The sequence below is a fragment of the Augochlora pura genome, chromosome 9, assembly GCF_028453695.1.
Source record: "Augochlora pura isolate Apur16 chromosome 9, APUR_v2.2.1, whole genome shotgun sequence".
NCBI lineage: Eukaryota > Metazoa > Arthropoda > Insecta > Hymenoptera > Halictidae > Augochlora > Augochlora pura.
In genome coordinates this window covers 2421997-2436223 of record NC_135780.1, presented here as the reverse complement: position 1 = coordinate 2436223, position 14227 = coordinate 2421997, and the positions used below count along the sequence as shown (strand labels likewise).

The window sequence follows — 14227 nt, the reverse complement described above, 5'->3', positions numbered from 1 at the left end:
TTTCGATTTAAAAAATCGATTTTTTAAATCGATACTCTATGAATACGATTTTCTAAGAATCGATTATTTTCCCTGAGGATCGAGAATCGACTTTCACATCTCAACTACATATGAATTGTAGAAATGGAGTTCGTTATTTATTACCAACAGGAAGATCGACTAAAAGTTAAAGAAACTCAGATGTTCGATTGAATTCGTATGTACAAAATTATAAAGATATATAGTACAAAATTCCTTTGATAATATTTTCATATTTTTAGGTTTAGTTTTATAATTGCACGGCATCGTCGCAATCAAAATTTTCTTATCATACCTCACAGTATCACAAACTCATCGTTTGAATATGAACTGTAGATAGATTTCGAACGAGTATTATGCGAAAGATAGTACAAAAAGTTGTTATATTTAAAATTATTTTAATTTTACTTTTTAATCGTCGGACATAACCTTGTCTCATTTTACCTAATTTAATTCATGGAATTCTTAGAATTTTTAGAAATATTACAGAATATTACATGATAATTTATTACAATTATTGTTTCTGCATTCATTGCTAATAAAAAACTGGCAATTAAAATTCGATTAATTTTGTCAAATTTACTGTATGACGCTATAAAATTGGGTGGCTTATTTATGCAATTATACAACATTTGTTACTAATTACTATTATTTCAGTTATAAATTTGTTACAAAAGCTGTAAAGCTGTATAGCTTCTATCGTGAAAAATAAAATAAATTTTTCATCGATTTGTCGATTTTGATTTTTTGGGAGAATCGATTCTCGTGATTCGATGTAGAATCGATTCTTTAAAAAGTATCGAACATCTTTGGCGGACAGGCGCGAAGCCTTCTTTTTTCTCTCAAATCTTACACTATATGTTCTGTATGTACCTTATTCATAGCTTGCACAGACTTAGAATCTGCTTTTCAAAATATCAAAATGTGTGGTGTGACATGAAATTCCACGTGGTGGACTCCGATACCACAAAATATTCGATGCGTCAGAGTCCCATTCTCAATAGTTTAAGTCCATTTACATTAATTTGCCAGGGATAAAATAAAAGATAGTTTCGTTCACGCGATTGCATCACACGTGGCTACATATGTAAGGTATTTACATGTCCACTGAGTAGGATGTCAACGTACACGTGATGGAAGACATGGAGGGGGTAATATGACGTCGTCGTTGAGGGATTTTGTTGGCAACGCTGATCCGGTTGGTGTAGTCGTGTCGACAGATTCAAGATGGCAAGCGAGATTAATGAAATCGTTGCCCAAATTAGTGAAAATGTGACGGAAAGAAATGCCACGATACCTGGAAAAATATCGTCGACTCCTGAAGGAATGGCCATAGCTTACGGGAGCTTGATCATTATGGCCGTTTTGCCGATTTTCTTTGGCAGCTATCGGGCTGTTAAACACCATATGGAGTATCAGGTACGCCACGCGTTTCCCCAACAAACTTGTTACAATACAAAAAGAAAACAAAAATCACTTGTAAACCGTTCAAGATATCCAACAGTAATTGTAATCAAACGTTGTTGAGTAGCTAGTGTTTACACAGCTGTACTCACTCCAAGTAGTTTGTCGACATTAAAAGACCGTACCACTAAATCAGTGGTTGAAATCATGAATTTTGTGTGATTAATATTCTCAATACAATAGTGATCATATTTATTTATATATTGCAGGCAAATTATGAAGAGGAAGGAGCACCGGAGACAATGACTTGTAAAGATGCAATGATATATCCATTTATTTGTAGTTTTACATTAGTTGGACTCTATGTGGCATACAAGGTATCGAATGTGCCATTTCTCCATTTTGTATTTTCGTAACTCACACTTAATGTTGTAATATTGTTTCAGGTATGTCCAGAGAACTATATCAATGTAATTTTGGTTAGTTACTTTCTCTTCCTAGGTATCTTTTCCTTGTGTAATGTTACCAGGTATAAATAATTCATTGGTATTATATTTACATATTTAGAAAGTTTTTGAATGAAGTCTAATAATTTTGAAACAATTACAGTCCATTAATTTCATCATTGGTACCTGCTGCTATTCCAAAAACACAGTATCATTTCATGTTCACCAGTGGAGAAGGTGAAAATGCAGAATCAATAATAGCCTATAAGTTTAATCTTCATGATTGTGTTTGTCTGGTTTGTTGTTCCCTTATTGGAGCATGGTATGTTCTCAAAAAGGTAAAAATTAATGTTTCCTTTCGTAGGGATTTATCTGGAATCAATCTAAATGCAATAAAATAATTGTTACTTGAATTTTCAGCATTGGATAGCGAACAATTTGTTTGGCATTGCATTCGCGATCAATGGAGTGGAACAGTTGCATTTGAACAATGTTGTAACAGGATGCATCTTGCTCTTTGGGCTTCTTCTCTATGATGCATTCTGGGTTTTTGGTACAGACGTCATGGTGACGGTCGCAAAATCATTCGAAGTGCCAATTAAATTAGTGTTCCCGCAAGATTTACTAGAGAAAGGTCTTACCGCGAATAATTTCGCTATGCTAGGCTTGGGAGACATCGTTTTACCTGGAATTTTCATCGCGCTTCTATTGCGATTCGACAACAGCTTAAGCAGAAAGTCGAACGTCTATTTCTATGCCACCTTCTTCGCATACTTCATGGGACTGCTGATCACGATGTTGATCATGCATTTATTTAATCACGCGCAACCGGCCCTTCTGTACTTGGTGCCCGCTTGTTTGGGCACTCCTATACTGTTGGCGTTAGTGAAAGGAGATATAAAAGCGCTATTTTCGTATGTGTCATTCAATTAAAATATCCCTTTAAATATTCGCTAAATTCAGCTTAATTAATTATGTATGTTACAGTTATGAGGATTATCCAAAAGTTGTACCAGACAAAAAACAGGAGAAACAGACGCAAGTAGAATCAAAGAAGACGTCGTAATATTTGAATTTGACCTAAGCCGCATCACAGAAATTTGTCAGCATCGCTATCACGCTGATATTGTTTCAACAAATCCATTGAATACCAAGAGCAGGATCAATCGCTTATATCTCATGCTCAAGATGTATGTAGCACACGATACATGAGAAGCATTATTGTGCTTCGGATACACTTTATGGGATATAATCTGATATTTTCAACACCGCAATCAGATGATGCCTTGAAACACGGTTGCGCAACAATTATGATTCGAGACTGTGTATGTCCTTATTTTTCATTTCCCATAACCGAGAATATTAGGGAACTCAACACAACTAATACATAGAGAATTTATTAAAGAACGTAAGTTATACATGCAATAGCATCGGTATAGGGAATAGAAATTGTTTAATATCCTTTTTTTTTTTTTTTTAATCAAATCGCATTGAATGAAGATTTAATATAGAATTGGCATTAGTATTCCATTTACGTTAGAGATTTAGGCTTCCGCCGCTGATATTAGTATTACATTTTCTTCATAGTCTGAGCAAATTTTGATTTTAATCTTCCCGTGTAAAAAATTACCCGTATATATTCAGGACAGTAGTAAGATACGATTAAAAGAAAGGAATATTTTTAGGTTGAAATTTTACATTTCTACATAAAAGAGAATGTTTATCCTATTGTGATTGGCGGCACTTCCTGTGCGTTAAACTTACTGGTAGGCTAAACAATTCCATCAATATATGTATTCATATTTTTGAGTATATGTACTTTCCATATGTCTTACCCAAATTAAGTACAATCTTTTTTGTCCACTGCGAATCCGTAAGAAGTAGCCTGGCTCCTTTAAGCCAGACTTAATTTCTTTATGATAGTAGAAAATTTTTAATTTATTGTTCAGTTAAATGCATACAATTTTTGTATACTATAACTGTATGTTGATTGTCACAATTTGTAAAAAAACTTTTTCGAAACTATAATAAAACTACATTTTTTTTTAAATTCATGCATCGTCCTCGTTCTTCAATTACCATTTATTGAGTAAATAACAAACAAATGAAAATAATGACTTTACGATTTAGTAGCATCTTCTATTGCCAAAGTTTTGGCAGTAATGGACTCCAATTCTTTTATTCCATCTTTGGATACCTTCTGTACTTTGAAATTAGGAAGATTAACTATTAAACGTTTTTGAATTTCTCTGATACACATCTTCATTAAATCATATGCCTCTTCTTCCGTAGAATCTGTAATAAATACGAAATAAATGCAATCTTCTTTACACAAACACCAGGTGCCACAGTATTTTAGGAATAATTTCTATTACCTAGTTTGTGATACCTATCCATAATAGCCAAAGAGAAAAAGCCTCCATAGCCATGTGCTGCATAAGGTACACTAACACAAGATGCTAAGTAATCAATGAAAAATAATTCTGGTCCAGTGTTATCGTCGTAGCCAGCCATTAGTAAATTTACAAAGTACGGTGTTCTACTTCTAAGATAATCAGCCAGGTTTCTCCTTGTGAAACATGCAGCTGCTCTCGGTGCCAATTCATAACCATTTCTCATTTTATAAAGTTGTATATTCTTTCCTATGTACTCAGAAAATTGTGTTGTGTCACCGGATTCTCCAGAAACTGCCATCACTAGCTTCTCAGAGATCTTATGGATTTTATGTTCGTCTGAAACAACAATATCAATACAATTTTCATTTCTGCTGGATAGAAAATTGAATCATGGAATTAAAATGAGAAATATGATTAAACAAATTTCTTACCGTTCTTCATCACCATGATTGAGTGGGCTGTAGTCATGTCAGCCGCGACCAACACGAAATCTTTAAATTTTATTCCAATTAAACACTCCATTCTGATCTTAACTTATTACTTTCACGTTACAATTAACTTGAATTAAACTGCTGGGTTGCAAACAGTGAAAATTGCCTGTCACCCAATGGAAGGTTAACTTCCACTATGAAACAACACCGGTTAAGATTCTCTATATTCTATGGAGACTACAAATGCTTTTAGATTGCAGGTACAAATGATTCTTGCCAATCCGTTGGTAAGAAAGGATGGAAATCACGGCATGAATTATCTGTTTCTAAAATCAAAATATAGCGCCATTACATGCAGTGGTAAAATGCTCAAACTGGTAGGCATACTCACCGACAGAGCAAATACATTTTGGATATAGACAGTGGCGCTATCTAGTGTTTTCGAAAACGATTTACGTGTACTGGTGTTATTGTACATTTTTATGGGTTTATCACTGTGGCGACATCTGCGGTGCTTATAAAATCGTAATCTGTCGATAATTTTGGCGAACAGTTTGGGCGTTTTCTCACTGCGTGTAGTGGCGCTATTTTAACATTTTCATACGCAGATGATTCGTGCCGGATTTTACATTGTATCTTATGAAGACCACGGCAAGAATCATCTGTTCTTATATTAAATGCCCATTAGGAGCTCAAAATTATCGATTCTTTGTTCATAAATACTTATTTTTGTATTTTTATGTATCGTAAAAAATTCTTCGCAATTTTATGTGCGAAAAATAATCTTCACAGTAACACTTGGTGTTGCCAGAGTCCTGAAATTTTTAATTACTTCGAAGGACTTCCGAGGAAGTCTTTTCGAAAACCTCTAGAATCTAAAGAAGTCCTAAGAAAGCTAAGCTCTTTCCAGTCTTTAAATAGAAACGATTTTTCGTTAGTTCGTTGTAAGAGGCAAACACCTAAGGAAAAACAGACAGACCCGTTCGTTTCACTTCCTGTTTGACATACCTGTCCACAGGATAATATGCGTGGATCACGCGAGAATAGGGCGGCTGCATACAAATCATCAAACACGAGTGCAGCGCGTTCGGATGTTCCGCTATGTTAACGCTTTGTGTGTCAAGTAGCTGTAATAGATATTCTAATCAAGAAAGTCATGTGGTTAGAAGATGCGTCGAAATGTTGATCCGATCATTGTGCACGAGATTGCCTAAACCCAGCCGCGTTGCCGATCGATCGTAGATCTAAAGAATCGTATCGCAACAAGTAAATCGGTAGCATCGCGATTCTTAAATTTGTTTCGAAAATCTAGCCTAGTTAATTGAAAAGATTGAAATTCCAATTAAAAAATAAATAAAGCAACGAGTAGTTCTAAGTTGGCAACGTTTTCCGGGTCTTTGAGCCAGCGTGCAACGGTGCTTATGAGTCTGCCGAGATCGTACGAGTTATCACGCGCTATCAAGAATGAGCTGCGCAGCCGGGATCATGGGAAGATAAAAGATAAAAGATCTCCGGTCAGAAATAAACGGAAGGAGCGGCCACAAAACAGAAACTGCTGGTATGTCGGTGCATTTCTGTGTCAGCGGTAAAGGTCTAATAGCGGACCCGATTCTCCTATTCCTTTCGGCTTTATTATAGGCGCAGGAGCATTGATTATTTCTTCGGGATCGGTCGAAAGGAACGAGTCTGACGTTCTTCGGCCTCGCTAAGTTCACAGAACAGTGCTTAGCCTAGAAACTCGTCAAACGGAGGGACCTCCTTTTATGGCGGCTAAGCAGCTAGGCCTTTTACGTTGTCGCAAAAGATTCGACAGTGCAGATGCTCTTTTTATTCCGTCCGGTTGAGCGGTTCTCGTCGATGTTTAAGGAAAAAATATGTCGGGGAGAACGGGAACGTTCAAATTTTTCTATTTCTTATCTAATTAATTGTTGCGATATGCTAGAGCCGATGGTCAAACGAATTTAATTAACCCTCTGTGCTCAAAGTTATTTTAACTGGAGATTCAAAATAATTTTTCTTACTTACAGTACTTTCATTTTATACAGCAAAGTGCATTTTGTGTATATGAGGTCGAGTCTTGTGACTCATAACAACAGTTGCACTTTTAACAATTTTTTAAGAGTCTGAATTATGTTCTATAAAAATTATTTTGGAACTTGGTGCAACAATTACAGTCGGAGCATGTTCGAAATTAATGTCCTCGGTGTCTAATGCTTTCAGTCTTTCGGGCGACAGGAGTCTCGCGGATCTCCAGCTCGGCGACCGCCGCAACAAACTTTCGTTATTGGCATAACGGTGAGCGGCCGCCATTAACATAGTCTCTATTGATTCCACACGGGACTTTTCGCCGAAATAGGCGACGTCTGCAGGAAATCCGAGCGACTTGCTCTGGTATGCACGTTCGCGCGGCAGGACCCGGGGTACGACGAGCATTCTCTTCGTAACGCCCGTTAGTTTTCGACGGGGCTGTACTTTTATTTTCGATGACCCGGTAATGACCAGTTCGATAACCGGTCTTCGATGGTAACGACGGACTACGCAGCAATTTGACTCGGCAAGTGTGTCAAGCATGGTCAACGGCATTCGTGCCCGGCATCCGTTTATTTTTTCGACGCTCCCGATCGATCCGGGACCGGCGACGATATTACTCCCTTTTTTTTTCTTTTCTTTCTTCGCCGAGGACGCTTCTTTTCCCGACGCGGAAAGAAGAATTAGATCGGCAAACACGTCGAGCGGAGGTTAGGCCGACGATCTCCCGGGATCCCAGGTCGTTCCAGGCATGCGGCGATTAGCGAGATCCTCCTAATAAGAAGACACCACGCCAGCGTCCCGCTACTGAAACAGTTATGATGGATCGTGATCGCTGGGATCGGCGGTGCATCGATCGTTCGGACCATTCGCGAAGAAAAGGAAAGCCTGCGGCCGATCTATCTGCGATCGAATCTTCACGATCCCCGGGTCGTGATCTTCGTCTCATCGAATTATTTCTTCTCTCTCTTCTTCTCTTTCTCTCTCCTCGACAGGGAAGACAACCTTGCAAAGGAGAGTACAGTAATCGTTTCTTTCGATGAACGAAACTGACAAGGTAATAGTTTTGTGGTGATCGCTAACGATCTTACAAAAAACCTTGACATTGAATTTCATTCAATTACGATTTGTACTTTAACGCATCGACTGTCAAGTCCATTTTGAAGAGATCTGACCTCGAAATTTATTTATTTTGAACACAAGTAAATAATGATAACAATTAAAAAATAGCAATATATTCTTCTCTTTTTTAACAATGACCCTTTGACAGACACATCGTGGTGGCCGAAGAAAAGATATGTCTAGTGGATGGGTTAACCCCTTGCACTATAATAACGAGTCAAACTCGTGATAAAGATTTCATGTGAGATCTATTATACAATATATAAATATTATTAATTCTTTCTACATCGTGATCAAATTGAATTTGTCTGTTATCAAAGTCTAGAAACGGAAGGAAATAAAGACAATAGAAGAAACAAAAATTATCCGGTTAATTATATATAATAAAAGGACAAGTTAATGCTAATCAACGCAACGTGAGAAGGTGTCGTAGTGCAAGAGGTTAAGCCTGTTAGCTTATACTATAATCAAATTTATAATTATAACGTAACGAAACAAAACAGCTGGGCGAATGAATTATTTCGTTACACCCGGGGAAAGGAACAGGTACCGGCAACAATCTCGACGAATTTTATACTTTCTCATTTTCTTTCGATTCAATCATCCCCTCGTCGTCGTCGGATGATCGAAAGTATGCGGATAAATAACTGGATTCGTCCGCAAGGTTAACGTACGAGCCAAGAACGGTTTCCGGAGCGTGAGTTTCTGCGAAATCGTCGGACATTTGGCAGAAGAATTCGGTCGCGACGGATCGCGAACGGGGGACGCCGAAGAAGCTCTGCTTGAAAACTGGATCTTCGGGGTCCGCGGCGGCGAACGGCCGCGGCCAGCGGCGGAAGATTGGTCAGTGCCATTGAAAATAGTGCCAAAGGCGTGTGGTCATTGGCCGCGCGGTCTGCCCCCCACGTAAGTGCGCAAGCTATATAGAAGGCCCCGCGAGGAATTTCATCTTCAGAGTCGAGAGTCAGTGTCAAGGAAGTCCAGCTGAAAGTAGCGAAGTGAGTAGTAGTCAGCGCTAGAGTATCCTCGAAACCAGCCTCGCCCGTCCTCGCCGCGTTTCGTTCCTTCAGAAGTCCGCGGCGAACTCTATCGCGCGACGCCGATCTCGTCGAGGACGAACAAACTCGCGTTCCTCTCGTTCGTTTCTCTTTCCTTCGGCCTCTTCACTTCGACTTCTGTCTGCGTTCATGCTTGATAATCGTCCTCTGTTAGAATTTCAAATAGTGTAAAGATCGAAGGCAATTTGCAACGTGAATTCATTATTTTAATCTGTTAAGATGGTTAACAGTAGAATATGAACTTGCCAATTTTTATTTTGCATAAATGTCCGCAGTTTAGCAATGACATTCGTCAATTCTCTTAATACTGTTTTTAAACTCATCTACTCATTTTTGTCATAAATACGAACAATCCGTTGTCTCCTTACTAGGTACTCGGGTACCCTGGTGCTTCAGAAAATATACGAATTGCATGAAGTTCGCGACAAAATAAAATCGTAGTAACATTCTAATCTATAATTGTATAAATTGAATGGCGGAAATAATATGATAAAATAACATGACAAAATTATTTCTGTTACATTATTATATTTCTACTTTATATATTTTACTTAACTATTTGAGATTATAGTTTAATTGTTATAACAATCAAATTAGAGATTTAGACTTTCTCATACTATTTTACCGTATTATCTTCGCAGCTGTGCTCGGTTTTATTTTATTTTATTTTATTTTATACCATCGCTTAATTCGCTTGAAGCGCGGCTGACTTCGACGAAGACCGCCATTCACCTTCAAATCGAGCAGCCGATCGTCGCGTCACCGTCGATCGCCGCGGTTTTCATTCATAATTACAGCGGCCGCGGATCGGTGACCGATGTCTCGTCCACGTGCCGTGAAACGCTTCTCGGCACCGCCGTTTTTCCGTGACCAAGGGCGCCGGCGACAGTACACCGCGACCGCGTTTTCCTGTAACGGTACCGGGCCGGGTTCAACAAACCGGCAGCATCTAGCAAGAAGTGGGCTAGTAGCTGCCAGGGCGACCTTAGCAGCTCTGACACACTTTACCGGCCAGCTGCGCGCCGATCGTCCTGTGCACCGTTCCCGTTTTTACTTTTCCTTCTGTTTTCGTGTCCGCGGGTCAAGGCTCCGACCGGCCGCCCCCGTGGAATCGGAAGGAGCTCGTTCGCGTCCCGTGGTCTGCGGTCGCGTCTTCTCACGGGTTGTCTCGATGCTCTGTTGCAGAATGTATCGGAAACAGTACGCGGCGATATGCATGGTGGTTCTGGTGCTGGGGAAGGTGGTGGCGTTGCCGCAAAGTCCTCAGTACACTCAGCAGAACCAGCAACGGGTCAGGGACGACCGGAAGTTTGCGGAGAAACCGAACGCCATGAAGAAGGTCGGCATAGACGAGCTGAACGAGGTGAACACCAATCAGATTCAGGTGAGCGGGAACCACGACGATTGGGTTTTCGTGATCGTCGTTGGTACCGAGCAGGTCACGATGATCGGTTTTCACATGTTTCATGTGAAAATCGCTGGAGCTATAGAGACTCTTTCGTAGGAAACGATTGAAGCGTTTCCTTAATTCAAGTACTCGAAGAAAAATTGTGTAATGTCCAACTAAGCTATTCAGCTTTTACACGAAGCACTATGATTGGCTCCTTAACGTTTTGTTATTATTATCATTATTATTATTACCATTATTATTGCTATTATCATACCCTACTCTTCCCTACACAAATAATAGACGACATCAATTGCCAAACGTTCAAGTCAGGCCTCAATCTCTCAAACTATAAAGATTCTTTCATATGATCGAATAAATTTCTTGATCCAAGCCATTCACTCGAAGAAGAATTGTTGAATGTCTAAATAAATTCAGTTTTACTGTATTTCATTTGTATCTCATTTGTGCCGACAGGAGAGCAACGGCAACAGCAGCTTCTCCTGGTCGAACATGCTGGGAGTGCTGATGCGACTGCTGCTTGGACGCGTGGCCGGCGACAACGAGGCTAGCAAGAACGAAATCGAGGACGGCGCGCCTGCCAGTCCCTGGGCCAATGTAGTCGCGGTGGGCCTGAGGGTGATCACTGCACTGATCGGCGGTCCTCAGCACGGCGACATCGAGGGCATCGACAAAACCAACAACGACGGGAGCCCTATGCAGGTGGGTGGCATCGATTCTATTAGGTCGAGTCACGATTTACCTTCTATGCAGCTAGGTAGAGTCTATCGCTCGCATCTTAGTATGAGTCACTGGGACAAACGAGCTATTGCTTTCACTTAATAAATAAGGGTTCGAAATAAATTCAATAGAACGGAAAAACAAACGAAATAAATAAAATAAAAAGGAGAACGAACGAAATAAATAAAAGAGAAAGAAAAAACAGACGAAATAAATAAAAGAAAAAGAAAAAACAAAAGAAATAACTAAGATAAAACTAAGACAAATGTCTAACTATTATTAGCACCGTATCTAATCGAATCTTGTTCTAACAGTTCATCAGCATCGTGGTGAACCTGCTAGACGCCTTGAAGACCTCCTTCTCCCATCGTTCGTTCACCGCCAGGTCTGCAGGAAGACGGGATACTGTTTCGGAAGCCGCTGTCGCCTCCATCACTATGTTCAAGGTACAGTCTCCTCCAACACGGTCACAAAACAGACAGAAAATATGCACATTAATTCGGTGACAGGATTCTTTTCTTGAATGAAGTTCAACGAACTGTAGGAATTCTCGACTGTAGGAATTATTTTTAGAAATTATTTTAGAAAACGCATATACAGGGTGATTAAATTATTTCCATCGAATACGTGTCCCTTCGAACGCAGTCTGCTCCTCTAGCATTTTAAAATATTTTTAACAATAACGGAGATACTGCTTCGCAACAGTTTTTATTGAATCACCCTGTATGAAGTCACATGCATTGCGAGAATTGTACAATGACTGTAAAAAAGAGCAACACCTGTTCGAAAACTGACGCTTCACGGTCGAAAGAGTCCGGCGGACAACTGTTGGCAAACCGACCGAAGTGTCACGCACGCGTGATGTGAACACGGTGAATCTCTCGAATTGTTTTCTTTGAAATAATTTTATTTTCTTTGAAATCAAAATGGGCAATTTGGGAAAAGGGGATACGATCAGCGACTATAAAAACGTGCCGCAAGGCTCGAATAATCGTATCTCATCTTCCCGAATTGTACTTTTTTTTTATAACAAGCCATGGGACAATTTGAGAGAATTTTTCGCTGCGACGGAATGAGCGAGAAACAAAATGCGACGTTCGATTCCAGGGTTACATGAGGTCTCTGAAGAGCTTCAACAACGTTGGCCGAGCGGAGGACGAGGGTCAGCAGGGTTGCGCCGAACGAGCCCTTTGCGAGGCGAGCGCCGAATGCGTCGCAGACGCTCAGGGCACGTCGTCAATCTTCTGTCAACTTGGCTCGTAAGTTTCCCGCCGATTAAGCAAAGGCAGCCTACTATAGTCATTTTTATTACATTGTCCTTTAACTTGGGAACGAAAATGGACAATTTGGGAAGAGCTGACACGATTATTCGAGCCCTACGACTCCCTTTTATAGTTGCTGATAATAGATAGTTGTAAAAGCGAGACTCTAGGTTCAAATAATCGCATTTCCTCTTGCCAAATTATAAGGTTTATTTTTAATTCTTATTTTTCAATTAATTATTTAATTAATATATATTAATATTAATATTAATACAATTTATTTTCAAAGAAATCTTATAATTAGACAAGAGTATAATATTAATATTAATATTAATATAGAATATATTAAAATATTTATTACAACGTAGTAATATCTATAAAAGTGGAATTAATGTCTATTATTGTTTCCAAGCTGACGGATAATGTGAGAAAAATTTACAATGGCCGATCAAATTTCCACTATTCGATTTTTATCGACTGACTGATTAATCGTTCTCTCATCGAAGGTACGCGACCAGCTACATCCTCCAAAGGCAAAGCGGAGTGGGCTTCGAGGCCCTATACGAGGCGGGACGACGAGGGCGCACCGGACAGGACTGTAGGACCCTCTTCATGGACTGCAACGCGGTCTGAGATCTTCCAGACCGATGTTTCGCGGTTTCTCAGACTGTCTCGGTCGCCTCGAACAAACGAAGACCCTAGGAGATCGAGCGGGTGGTCAACCGATTACTGTTTTCCCTTTTCGACGCGATTTCGCGGACACGGCGAGCCTTCGCCGCGCGGAGGACGCCATTTTCCATCGGCTAACAGCTCGATCACGTCTCCCGATACACTTTATACAGGGGAGATGCTGTAAACGGGGCGATAACAGCGAGACGCTAACGAGGGAAAGCTGTAATCGCTCGTTGCGATTAATTGGTTGACAGTGTGTGTTGGGTAACCAAGAAATGTACACGCGATTTTCCTGCGCCGTTATGGGAGTTCTCTCAATCGTTCAAGGTCGATGATCTTTCGTTCAGAAGCGTAATCGAGTTGGTTTTTAATTAAGGTAGAGTTGTACAGGTCGATTCGTAGGAGAAGCGCGACAGATTTCTTGGTCACCCGATAGAATCGATGAAATTGATCGAGGCTCTCGGCGTTCATGGGGTCGGCACGGTGTCCCGTGAATAGTATACTGATCCCGTATCGATTCTTATCGATACTAGTTGACAAATTTCGATCCAATACCAAATTGTATCAGAGACGCAGGTATCGGAGTTGATACCACTTCAATACTTATTCTAAAATATCGATACTCAGAGCTTGCTAATATTTATAGAGAAAATATTTTTAAATAAAAGATTCTAACAATTATTTGAAAAATGATTCGAATAAATTCGTATTTCAAACAGGACATTAAATATTCTTTTACATTAAATATTCATTCTTTTAAATACATGCTTAATCCGACATAAAATATCTATTTGCAATTTGCCAGTTGAAATACTATTTTACCAAACTCTTCCGATATTTTTACATAAATATCGATTAACAAATGAGTATCGATATTTTCGAAAAGTGTCGAAGAAATGGCTTGGACTCAACACAATATTGGTTCGGTATGATTTTATGAAGTATCAGTGTCGTTGAATAATACTAAGTGCCTAAAATCTCGATTCATATACGATGCCTGCTATTAAGTATTTCGGTATCGAATCGAATATATTTGGTAACGATTCCATCGCTACCCGTGAACACCGACAGCTGTCGTAATCGAACAAGTGAAGTAACACTTGTCCAAGTAGACTGAAGAGGACTCGCGGCGTGGACACGCGAGTCTCGATCATCGCCACGGTACTATATCTATGTTTGTTAAATATATCGACGGTAGAGTTAGTGTGGACTTTCGCTGGCAATGTTTGTTGCATTGTATCCTCGCGCTTTATTTATGTTAT

The 14227-nt window shown here is 39.7% G+C and overlaps 3 protein-coding genes across 3 annotated transcripts; 2 read left to right on the top strand and 1 right to left on the bottom strand.

Moving 5' to 3' along the window:
- Nucleotides 1-85: 85 nt before the first annotated feature.
- Nucleotides 86-3922, top strand: LOC144474966 (signal peptide peptidase). The gene is made up of 7 exons (XM_078190405.1): nucleotides 86-196; nucleotides 1134-1437; nucleotides 1692-1799; nucleotides 1869-1951; nucleotides 2032-2206; nucleotides 2289-2782; nucleotides 2856-3922. The coding sequence occupies exons 2-7, from the start codon at nucleotides 1246-1248 to the stop codon at nucleotides 2932-2934; spliced, it is 1131 nt and encodes a 376-aa protein (XP_078046531.1). The 5' UTR covers nucleotides 86-196; nucleotides 1134-1245; the 3' UTR covers nucleotides 2935-3922.
- Nucleotides 3923-3934: 12 nt separating this feature from the next.
- LOC144474968 (proteasome subunit beta type-2) lies at nucleotides 3935-4927 on the bottom strand. The gene is made up of 3 exons (XM_078190406.1): nucleotides 4696-4927; nucleotides 4244-4600; nucleotides 3935-4163 (listed from the first exon to the last, which is right to left on the bottom strand). Exons 1-3 carry the CDS (start codon nucleotides 4784-4786, stop codon nucleotides 3988-3990), a joined length of 624 nt encoding a protein of 207 aa, XP_078046532.1. The 5' UTR covers nucleotides 4787-4927; the 3' UTR covers nucleotides 3935-3987.
- Nucleotides 4928-10089: 5162 nt separating this feature from the next.
- On the top strand, nucleotides 10090-12926 carry LOC144475038 (uncharacterized). The gene is made up of 5 exons (XM_078190560.1): nucleotides 10090-10287; nucleotides 10768-11013; nucleotides 11346-11477; nucleotides 12139-12290; nucleotides 12800-12926. The coding sequence occupies exons 1-5, from the start codon at nucleotides 10090-10092 to the stop codon at nucleotides 12924-12926; spliced, it is 855 nt and encodes a 284-aa protein (XP_078046686.1).
- Nucleotides 12927-14227: the final 1301 nt, after the last annotated feature.

Excerpts from the sequence above, each read along its gene's own strand:
- LOC144474966 (XM_078190405.1), top strand. The coding sequence starts at position 1,246 with ATGGCAAGCGAGATTAATGAAATCGTTGCCCAAATTAGTGAAAATGTG. Across the intron at positions 1,800-1,868 it reads GACTCTATGTGGCATACAAG|GTATGTCCAGAGAACTATAT; the intron begins GTATCGAATGTG and ends ATATTGTTTCAG. Across the intron at positions 2,783-2,855 it reads GATATAAAAGCGCTATTTTC|TTATGAGGATTATCCAAAAG; the intron begins GTATGTGTCATT and ends TGTATGTTACAG.
- LOC144475038 (XM_078190560.1), top strand. The coding sequence starts at position 10,090 with ATGTATCGGAAACAGTACGCGGCGATATGCATGGTGGTTCTGGTGCTG. Across the intron at positions 11,478-12,138 it reads CCTCCATCACTATGTTCAAG|GGTTACATGAGGTCTCTGAA; the intron begins GTACAGTCTCCT and ends GTTCGATTCCAG. Across the intron at positions 12,291-12,799 it reads ATCTTCTGTCAACTTGGCTC|GTACGCGACCAGCTACATCC; the intron begins GTAAGTTTCCCG and ends CTCTCATCGAAG.
- LOC144474968 (XM_078190406.1), bottom strand. The coding sequence starts at position 4,786 with ATGGAGTGTTTAATTGGAATAAAATTTAAAGATTTCGTGTTGGTCGCG. Across the intron at positions 4,601-4,695 it reads AATCATGGTGATGAAGAACG|ACGAACATAAAATCCATAAG; the intron begins GTAAGAAATTTG and ends TTGTTGTTTCAG. Across the intron at positions 4,164-4,243 it reads GGATAGGTATCACAAACTAG|ATTCTACGGAAGAAGAGGCA; the intron begins GTAATAGAAATT and ends TATTTATTACAG.